Raw genomic sequence first — 11,153 nt, 5'->3', positions numbered from 1 at the left:
CGGTCGTGATTGGTCAGTGTGATTAGACGTAATTTCCGGTAAACCTGTCTGCAAGGGGACGACCGAACATGAAAAGAAAAGCAAGCAAAAATGATTTTAAAAGTGAACAAAAAAAGTTCTACTTTCAAGTGAGGCTTATTCAAATATTATTTGTAATTGTTAGGGATATGACAGAGTGTGCAGTTTCCTCATGCGTGAGAAGATAAGCAGGACATTGTGGTTCAGCCTTTAGGAATATTTATTCTTAACAGCAAGCAAACAAGCACACGGCTTCTTCCAATACAACATGGCAATCAACAATCAGCAAAAAGAAATATAGTGCATGCGTAATGACGTCACTCAATGGAAAACGTCTTACCGCAATTTTACGAGTAAGAGCGCCATGAAATTGACAAATCTTAACTGTAATCTCTAAAATGATTACTATATTTTGGATGAGGGCAATGCAATTCAATCAACATTTTACAATGTCACTGATCCTCAAATTAAACGTTTTCCCCCCAAATTTTTGTAAACACTACAAAATGTTGCAAAGCATTGAACATCTCACTCACTGCAATATTGATTTAAATAGAATTGTTTTATATATAAATACTTACACAAACATCAAATAAAAAAAGAAGTACATTAATAAACAGATAATTAAATAAGCTCGACATTTTATTTTGTAAGGAAGAAAACAGATCTCATCCAGGCATTTGTCAAATGAATAAATAAAAAAAATAATCATCAAACAGATAAGCTTATTTTATTTGAACTCGCATTTATGCATCTGTCAAATGCATACATAAATAATAAATGCATCAGTTCACACATCAGTACATCATCCCCAAACTTGTGTCCAGGTACTACGCCACACCTCCCCCCTCCTCAACCAGAGCCAGCGTAAAGCCTTTTCAGCTGCTGCCATGATGTTGTTGATGGCTCTTCGCCTGTGCAGTCCACAAATACCGAGGAGCCCAAGGACACAGTGCAAGGACCTGCCTACAAAGCCTCTGCAGCCCACCTCAATAGGCTCGCATCAGGCCCTTGTTCTTCCGGCATTCAGCTACGAGATCGGCATACTTTTCCCTCTTCCTCTCCTGCTCTCCATTTAAACGGCTTGCTGGCTCCAGACATCAGCACCATGTCTGGCAGAAGTGTTGTAGCTGCAATGATGTATGGGAATCACTACTGCTTCCCTATGTCCACTAGGAGCTGCTAGTCCCTTGCAGTTGGGAGTAGGCCCCCATGGGTCTTCTTGGAGGGTTGAGGTTTCTCTCCTGGTCGGACATTGGAAATTGTGCTTTGGGTTTGATGTTGCTGCTTGCTGATATTGATGCCAGTGCAGATTGTGTCTGCTAATGCTCGCAGGACTTGGCCGTGGCGTCACCTATACCTGCCATCTTCCAAGGCATTTGCGCAACAGCTAAGGATGTGTTCTTTTCTGACAAAGCTGACACTCTGGTGAATCTTTTAGGCCACAGGTGAACAGGTTGGCAGGGCATGGGAGGACATCATACACTGCTTTGACCAGGAATTTGGAGTGGTGTGGCTCCGCTTTTCAAAGTTCGATCGAGGTGATCTTCGAGCCAGCAATGTGCTCCCACTTTCTCCAGGCTAATTGCTTGCTCATGCCCACCACTCTGCTGAAGCGCTACTCTTCCACCTCAGCACGAACCCCGTCCTGGATAAGCTTTCACCTTTCCTGTCTTTTGGTTCTGCCGTAGCATGGTTTCGGGTTGCTATCCGGCCCGGCCTGTAGCTACAGTTCCCACCCGGGTGCTGTGCCTCAGTCTCGCTTCTGCCCGCTCTACCGCCACCTGGGCATGCCACTTCCTCCTTGTTCGGACCTCCATTCCTACAGAAGAGACTTTTTGTTCTGTGGAGTCTCGGTAAAGCAGGACTTCTCCGGCCGGGAAACCATGAACTCTTCTTAAGTGCTAAAAGAAGGTTGCAGCTTGGTGTCTTACCCAAACAGGGCAATGTTGCTCAGGCTCGGTAGCAGGCCCAGCCACCTGCACTGAGATGAGCTGACCTTCCTCTCAAAGCTCTCCACAGTGGTCATCGGGAATTTGTACATACAATAAAATAATTTAGGATTAAGCTTAATATTTCAATTTTGGAGAAAAAAATAAATCACAGCCACCCATCTATCAAATAATTTGAAATAGTAAAAATATTTTTTTTAAAAAGAAAAAAAAAGAGGTTTATATCTTAGAGTTGGGGAAGAAAATAATAAACTAAAGTCACTTGAGTAAAACAAAATTAGTAAAACAAATTATGGAGAAGGAAAAAAAAAACTTTAGATAAATTAAAAAGAATGATAAATACCTGGATTGTAAATATTATTATGAGGGAAAATATGTACAATCTAACAATAAGATCAATAAAAAACTGTAATTGTCAAGAAGGGAAAAAAACAACTTTAGTAGCGAGGAAAAACAAGTGGCGGCTGCAGGAATAGTGCTGGACCAGCATTGGCGGAGACGGGGTAGCACAGTAAGGACGCCATGACGGCCGCCAGCTGCCAGTCATTGAGAGTCGAGGCTGCTGGATTCACTCTAGGCTGGGCAAAAAATAGGAAATTGAGTCAGGAATATTATGAAGAGTTTAAAAAAAAAATCAAATCAAGCTCACTAATTGGACGTTGGGCCGCCGTCTGGCCGCGTACGGTTTTGGTTTGGTCCGTTTTCCCGCCGCTCGGTCTTTGTGTCTCCTGCTGCTTATGTGCTGCACCCCCAAAAAGAAAATTATTTCCCACAAGGTAATTAGGGATGCACTGAAATGTATTTTTGGGAGAAAAAGTAATGACAAGAAAACCAGAGTAGGAAGGGGCTGATATAGATGATGTAGTAGTCTGGCTAGCGGCTAACAAAAACATTTGGGACACATAAAGTAAAGTTTACGAATTAAAATGGCTCAACTGAAGTAAATTAGCTCTGTACTGTTAGCACATAAAGGTTAACCAAAGACTGGCAAGTGGCCAACAAAAGTTAAGGGACAAACAGAAAGCTACACATGTAGTACGTGGTTACAAATTTGAACGGCTAAACTATAGTAATTTAGTCTGTAGTGTAAGTATGAAAACATTAGCCAAAGTCTGTCTAGGGGCTAATAAATACTTCAGAGACAATATGAGTATACGATTTAAAACGGCTTAACTCTAGCAAACAATACTGTAGCATAAGCATGTAAACATTAACTTGCCTGTTTAAGTTGCGTGTCCGAGTTGACGTGGACGTCACAGACGTGACATCGGAAAGTTTTGTCGCGGAGATCACTAGCCAACTCGGGCGACAACAGCTTGACCTTGCTCCCGCTGACGACCTTGGGGAAAGACTGAATGGCGCCGGCGCCGCTCTCAGCATCTAGCATGGTCTTGTGTTTGGCGCCTAATGCAAACAAAAAAATAACAATCAGAATGTAAGATGGAGGCTAATTTTCTAAGGGGGCGGTAAACTTTGCAACTCACCGCTATTGTGAGCTTGCAGCTGTGAGGACGAGTTGACGGAGACTTTGCACAGTGAGCAGAACAGAGGACGCTTGAATTGGTCCACAGCTGAAGCAGTAAGTCATGAGAAGAAATATTTAAATGGACTGGGTATAAATAACTGCGTACAAGAGATCTGAGCTTAATCGTGTGCATTCGAATTATAACAAAATTTGGATGACTGAAGGATGCCACAAAGCAAAATTCTGAAGCCTACTTCTAACAATGAATGAATACACTTGGACCAGCTGTAAAGAGCCACTAGCTGGAGTTGGTCAGAGCCAGAGTAAGTGGCCGTATTTAGCAGCTAACTGGAGAAGCTCCTGAAACTCAAGCACTTTCAAGGCCAATTTTTCATTTTTCCCAGCACCTTCAAAGGAAGAAATCCAGCACAGATCAAAAGAAAGTTGTTTTGTTTTTGGTTGACTTTGATAACTAAAATAAAGTCGCGACTGCTGGCACATACTTTGTGCTATTTTGAGCTGTTCCTATCTATGATCTTTTTGTGTCAATGGGCTGGTATAAACTGACATGAATTCTGCCTTCCTGTTGAACAATACATGCACAGCTTTAATAAGTCACACTTGTTTATAAACACGGAAAGGGCTCTATAGGTGTTGGGTAATAATTGAGTTCAATACAGAATACAAAAAAAAAGTGCTGTATGTACAAAAAGCGAAAAAAACGATGCAAATTTGGACTCATTGTATTGATATTGATTATTCCGGAGCAGAGTGCGTTCAATCTTTCAATCTAAGAGATTACTGATCATTTTCTATTTGTTTTACTTACTTTAATTAATATTTTCTTTATGTATTTTTTAGTGGATGTGTTTAAATTGGTTAAAAAAAAAATGTAAATATTTTTTTTGTGCATTTCATCATTTATTTATATCACTGAAGAGTTTTTTCTTTTTTCTTTTGTTGTTTTGCATTTTCAGGCATTTTGTGTTTTTAGACTTTAAATCCGTTCAATGTTCGAAAAGCTAAAATTGTTTGTTTATTGTGTTTATTTTAAAAATTATTTCTAGATCTGTAAATATTTCAATGTATATTTCATGTGTTTTTCATCCACTGAAAAACATGAAATCACTGAATACAAAATAATTTGGTGCATAAAGTTTTATTCTTATTGATAACACATAAAAAATAAAAATAAAAACTTTGAGGAGCTATTTGGGCTCTTTTCAGTGAGCAGAGCCAAAAAAGCGGGGGGCCGTAACGCTTTACATGACAAGCCACCAGAGCAAGCACATTGGCGTCATTTTCACACACTTTTCTTATGTAATATTTAATTGAATGCGTAGTTACACAGTCAGACTGCTACGAAACACGGTAATGTCAACAAATTCAAACATTTTCAAGCACTTTACCCAAACTTTACCCAGCATTTTCCTGACCTTGAAAACACAATATTAAAATTCAACCATTTAAAATAATTTCAAGCACAAAACCTGTGAAAAGGCCAGTAAAAGATTGCAAGGGCAAAGATGAATTTTTAAAGCGTCTGGGGACTCATTTCTAAAAGACAATTTACACACAAAACAAGGCGTACGCCATTTGTGAGCAACGTTTGGTCTTTATAAAAACCAAACTTGACCAGACATAAGCGGACTTTCATGAAAGCTCTGGCACTGAGGGAATCACAAAATCTAAAGAAACAGAAAACTACGACCCAACGGCAAATGGATGGAACCAAAGAATGTGTCTGAAATCGATAAATATCACTTTTCACCAGAGGTGGGTTGAGGAGCCAACAATTTTACTCAAATGAAAGTTCTGTTACTTCAGAATAATATGACTCGGGTGGAGGTAAAAAGTAGTCATTCAAATGATTACTTAAAGTTAAAAAAAAAAAGTACATGTTGAAAAAAAACTAAAGTCCTGAGTAACTGTAGCAACATCTTATTTATTGATTCATCTATTTTTTAAGAAAACACTCAGACCATCAATGTCCATCCAATCAACAATAAATTATATTTAATTTAGAAATACATTTTTAGAAAAATCACGGTTAAATCAAGTACTTTAATAAACAATATGATATAAATAGTACATGTATGCATGAAAATAAAAAGATTAAGCACAATTAGCATATTTACAGAGTACTCTGCAGGCTGTACAAAATGTTAAAAGAGCTATACAGATTTTGAACAAAAACAAAATATTAAAAGCCTTAAATAAGCCATACAATGCCCACAACACATGCTGTATTTATCAGGCTACAAAAGATGGATGCAGCACATCCTGTGGAGAATGACTTGACTACTTTGTTGTATGATTCCGCCTCAAGTTTAACTTAGTTACGATATTAATGAATTACAGAATCTGGAACCTTTTTGATAAAATTAAAGAAAAGCAATTAAGGAACTTTTTGTGTCATTTTTCTTTTGAGGATTAGGAAAAAGAACAACAAAGGTGCATAATGTACTTATCTGGGCAACAAAAAGTGTGCAATTTAATGTAGCATTCAAAAGAGGTTAAGTAAATAAAATCACAAATCACACAGTTTAAGTTTGATTTATGAGCAGTTATGTTTTTCTTTTTACCTTTGGGTTCCATAGCGGGTCACACACACACGCCAGTTTCCTATCTGCACTGCTCCTTTGAAAGGGGCAGGGCTTGGGCCCTACAGGCTGGCTCTCAGTGAGAGCCTCTCACTCAGGGGACACAGGAGACAAGAAAAAAAAGCGAAGGAGGAATGCACTTACCTACTTAAGTATGGGTTCAATGTAGCCTAATTTAGTGGAGTAAGAGAACACTTTTTCTCTCACAAAAAAGCTTACTGACATTAATGTAATGGAGTAAATGTAACTCGTTACCAACCCCCTCTGCTTTCCACAAAGCACATAGGAAGAGAATATTCAAAAATACAAAGAGGCTTAATCGACATTGACTGTCCCTGAGGACACCCGCAAAAACAAATAAAATATTCAATTGTTAGTATTCAATAGTTTTCATTAATTACTAAAATGTCATGGTCGTTGCGCACGGCAGTTGGTTAAGTTGGCTAAAATCAGAGTATCTCCATTTATTTCTGCTACGGGGCGGCTCTCTGAGGCAACATTGTTGACAGCAGAGGTGGGTAGTAACACGTTACATTTACTCAGCTACATTTCCTTAAGTTTTGGGACATTACTTTTTAATCACTTAACAGTTTTATTTAAGTAGCTTTCGGAAGAAGTACTCTTACTCCGTTAAGTTAGGCTACATTGGACCCACTACTTAAATCCCCTCCGAGTAAGTACCAGTCTGTCTGTCTCTGCCAGACACCTCCGCCACGTTTCTTTTATTTAAATTTGACCAGTGACCCTAAAAACCAGCAGGTAGAACTTTTTTATAATCCATGGAGAGTTCACCCAAACAACTGACTGAGAACTTACTACACTGACACAGATACACAAGAGTCCCACAGAAAGTGCAAGTTCTCCTTTTTAAGTGACCCTCCTATGAAAAATGCCAAAATACCAGCCTTTGCTGCCCCAGGGCGGGTAACACAAGCAACACTTGACAAGCTGGTGCCGAATTTTGTGTGTGAGACACAATATTTCAAGGCTTTGATTGAAATCTTGCAACCTCATCTATTAATGATGAGAAACACACTGTGTGCAAGAATACAGTACTTCAATTTACCTGGATTATTTAAATATATTTTAAATGAAATAGAATTTATTGTAGCTTTGAAGGACTTTGATGATTTGATGATCTCTTTGAATTCTTTAAAAAACTTAACAAATAAGATGTTGCTACAGTTACTCAGTATTTGAGTGTTTTTTTTTATCGTGTACTTTTTAACATTTACCCTGGTAATTATTTGGATGGCTACTTTTTACATCTAGTTGAGTCATTGTTCTTAAGTAATATTACTTTTACTTGAATATTTTTTTGGGCTATTATACCCACTTCTGCTTGATACCATCTGCAACATGCTGCAACTCCTCTGCCTTTTTGGCATTCATGATGCCAACGTCGACCAAAAGCCCAACACCCCCCACCCCTCCAATAAAAAAAAACACTTTCAACAATCCACCTCACACACAAGAACCTTTACTATAAATTGTTTAACAATACGCTTGTCTGTTATTTTCCTCCACTTTAGCCATTTGAGCGTTTAGTAAGTTTGATAATTCATCAAGGGCATTTTCCTGGCCTTTTATAGGCATCACATGCACCAACTTTAGAGTTAATTGTAAATTTTAAAGAGAAACAGGTGTGGGACGTGCAGGTGGAATATTTTATAAACCAGGACGTTTGTTTGTACGCACTTCCTAGGTTTCCGCCATACGCCACCTTTGGTGATCTTTCCTACGCAGTTTTTATTAATGAGGCCCCAGGACCCCAAAAATTGTATCGTAAAATTGATGTCAGAGTATAGTATAGTAATTGAGTATAGAGTATAGTATAGTAACTGGAAAAAAAGAAAAAAATGAAAACTTCAATCGCAAACTCGTTAATTAAAAAAAAAAGATCTTTAAAAAAAGAGTGAAGAACGAGAATAAATGTCAGAGAAGTCCAAGCCCCAAACCGAAGTTGCCAAGGCAACACAGGAGGTGATTGTTTATCATTTAGAAAAGGGAAAGTGAAAATGTCTTGGCACCCACCAGAATTCATCTTTTGTGTCCTCACTTTGTCCTCATTTGGACCCTTGTCTTCATCCCCCCTATTCATCATCCTCTTCCTCCGTCCCACCTTATGGATGTCCTTTTTTGAAACGCAATAGTAAGCTCAGGCAATTCGCCCTCAAAGTGATCGAGTGTCGGGAAACGCCTCAACGTTCGTAGCAGGACAGGTGGAAAAAAAATAAAAAGGTTTCTTTGCAGTTCCTAAATATTAATTAAAAAAATAAATTAAAAAAAATAATGTATAACTAAAATTACACACAGGAATAAACAAATACAGTAGATAAAATTGAAATAAAAAAACCTTTAAAATTATTAAATTATATACTCAATAAATAAAAAAATGAACAAAAGAATAAGTAGACTAGAGTGGGTAAAAATATTACAATGCAAAATTAAAAGTACTGTAGATCGAAAGAGGAACGAATATTAATCTTGCAATGCAAAGTATTTATTATTCATTTTTGTATAACAGGCACTCTTACTTCATTTAAAATCGGTATAAAATTTGTTGTTTTCCTCAGCTCAAACTTGTACAAAACATAACAATAAATATTAAATATCCTTCTAAGTTTGATTCATCATCATACACACTTCAAAGACTTGTTTCCCTCTTGTGCTCCATTGTTTTTTTAATATCTTTCAGGACGACTTTGTTTTCTACATTCTCTAACATTTGCCTCTGGTACCGTGAATAAAAAGTGTGAATAAGGTATAAAATATGATGCATTTCCGTATGTCATTTTGGCGGTCCAGCAGTTAGAATTCAGCACACTCATCCGTGCGAGGTTTGATTCCCGTTGCATCCAAAGTTTTGCGACCGCGGTCGGCAATATTTTTGGAGGGATCTATCATTGCACAAATACGGTGACATACAATAGTAAAACATTGCGTATTCCGCGCACCCAAATAACAGTTTAAGTAAAAAATGGGCGCATTATATATATAAGTAAGTACTTCAAAAAAGAGAATAGAATAAAAATGTTGCAATGCATTATAGACACAATTCAAAGGTTTAGGGTCACCCAGAAAATGTTGTGTTTTCCGAGAAAATCACACTTTTATTCACCGTATGAGTTGTCCAATGGCTCATATTACAGTAATCTCTTCCTTTAATCGGCCAGTCTCAGATACAGCAGTTTATTTGCCACTCCGCCATGAAAGCCAGGATCTCTGTGTCCCATCTTAACTGTAGATGTTGACATTGGTGTTTTTCAGGCACTATTCAACCAAACTGCTAGTTGAGGACCTTAAAGTTGTCTTTCACAAACTAGAGCCTAAAGTGCTTGTCCTTTCCTCGGTTGTGCTCTCACTTCTTTATCTACTCTGGTTAGAGCCCGTTTGTGCCGTTCTTTGAAGGAAGAGGTAAACGCCATTGTAAGAGGTCTACAGATTCTTGGCAATTTAATTTTTTAGAACAGACTGTTGACCTGCACAAGACAGATCTTTTTCTGGCCATTCTGGAAGTTTAATCACACCCACAAATATGATGCTACAGATAATAATAATAATAATAATAATAATTTCCTTGTATTGTCATTCTGTGTAACAATGTACACAGAACGAAATGTCGATTGCACCTGACCCGTTGTCGCGAGCCGATGCAGCCGCAGATACTCGACTAGTTCAATGGAAGGCGAGTTTTATAGCTTCTCGAACCGGTTGAATATTCCAGCTGAGCGACCATCCTTGCACAAGGGTTTTCTAAGCATCTTCTAACTCATTTAGAACACTGGAGTGCTGGAAATGGGCCTTTAAAAACACTTATGTAGATATTACATTAAAAAGTTCCGATTTGTAGCTATATTAGTCATTGACAATATATTTCAGATTAGATTATTATTTTTAATGAAAAAAAAATGCTTTTCCTTCAGAAATAAGGACATTCATAAGCGACTGCAAACTTTTGAACTGTAGTGTATGTACATATTTTTGAAGTGAGGCAATTTATATAGAAAATCTAATAGGCAATGTATTGGTGGTCTTTTACCTGTGATCGGAAATGGTCTCGTGTTGCCACTTGCAAGGCGATCCGTCCGAGACGATCTCACGCCACGTTTTCCTCCGGCGATGTCACTCGATCTCTGCTGCCATGGCAACCTGCAAGTGGCCTGTTACGCAACCGAAATATGCTCCGGTGCCGCTTAAACAAAAGATGGCCTACTTCCAAAAGAAGTCCGAGACTTGTGACGATCATGGGTCGCCATGACGACCCGCAATCAGAAAGCATTGATTACGATTCCACTTTGGACGATAAGGAAGCCTTTAACTCTACTTTAAAAGTAGCTTAAATATTTCAAAATGTTTTCATATTTATCAGTTTCATGGAATCCAAATGTTCTCAATATTGCAATTTATTTTCCCTCAAATATCAAGATCCCTTATCTCTGAGAATTGAAGACGAGAAACTGATTAAACTCATTATTCGACAGGGTAAAAAGTATTAATACAGTAAACTAATGACTTTCAACAAACAGCCGTTAATTAGTTAGGGCTGGTTTCCACAGCAATCACATTTCAGAGTCATATGGAATATTTTCACTGTATTGTGTAGTACCAGCACAATGAAGTGTATAGCGCCAACTATAGGCTGGAGGTATACATTGTGCAGTAAACACATTTGCACACATGATAGTGGACAATGTTGTCAACCTTCTGATCTGATCTGATCATTGACATTTTCTATCAAGTCATCAATATATATTTTATTATAGGAACGGGGAAGATTGGAATGAGTCCGGGATTGTACACCTTTTTCATGGCCAAATTCAAGCACTATGAAAGAAAATATCCGGCGCCAATCAAAACAAAGTTTTTGGGGGGTTTACAAACAACTAAAATAAAAGCGCAGTCTTGCTGCTAGCACAAATTTTGTGCCATCTTGATCTGTTCCTATCTATATTCTAGCATCTTTTTGTGTCAATGGCCTGCTATAAACTGACATGAATACTGCTTTAACAATGCCCACGCAGCTTGGCTACGTCACACTTGTTTACAAACACGGAAAGGGCTCTACAGATGCTGGGTAATAATTGAGTTCAATATGGAAGACGAAATAAAGAA

General features: G+C 38.0%; 1 protein-coding gene across 1 annotated transcript; it reads right to left on the bottom strand.

Annotated features, from left to right (window-relative positions):
* Positions 1 to 281: 281 nt before the first annotated feature.
* On the bottom strand, positions 282 to 10,297 carry LOC148370666 (zinc finger protein 385B-like). Its single transcript, XM_088328755.1, has 6 exons — positions 10,255 to 10,297; positions 10,081 to 10,206; positions 3,455 to 3,541; positions 3,190 to 3,374; positions 2,620 to 2,712; positions 282 to 2,548 (listed from the first exon to the last, which is right to left on the bottom strand). Exons 1-6 carry the CDS (start codon positions 10,295 to 10,297, stop codon positions 2,408 to 2,410), a joined length of 675 nt encoding a protein of 224 aa, XP_088184881.1. The 3' UTR covers positions 282 to 2,407.
* Positions 10,298 to 11,153: the final 856 nt, after the last annotated feature.

The sequence above is a fragment of the Urocampus carinirostris genome, chromosome 2 (assembly GCF_059441175.1).
Source record: "Urocampus carinirostris isolate Australia breed hairy pipefish chromosome 2, RoL_Ucar_1.0, whole genome shotgun sequence".
NCBI lineage: Eukaryota > Metazoa > Chordata > Actinopteri > Syngnathiformes > Syngnathidae > Urocampus > Urocampus carinirostris.
This window is presented reverse-complemented; position numbering and strand designations above follow the sequence as displayed.

Excerpts from the sequence above, each read along its gene's own strand:
- LOC148370666 (XM_088328755.1), bottom strand. The coding sequence starts at position 10,297 with ATGGCGACCCATGATCGTCACAAGTCTCGGACTTCTTTTGGAA. Across the intron at positions 10,207-10,254 it reads GTCTCGGACTTCTTTTGGAA|AACAGGCCACTTGCAGGTTG; the intron begins GTAGGCCATCTT and ends TTTCGGTTGCGT. Across the intron at positions 2,713-3,189 it reads CGGACACGCAACTTAAACAG|CACATAAGCAGCAGGAGACA; the intron begins GCAAGTTAATGT and ends TTGGGGGTGCAG.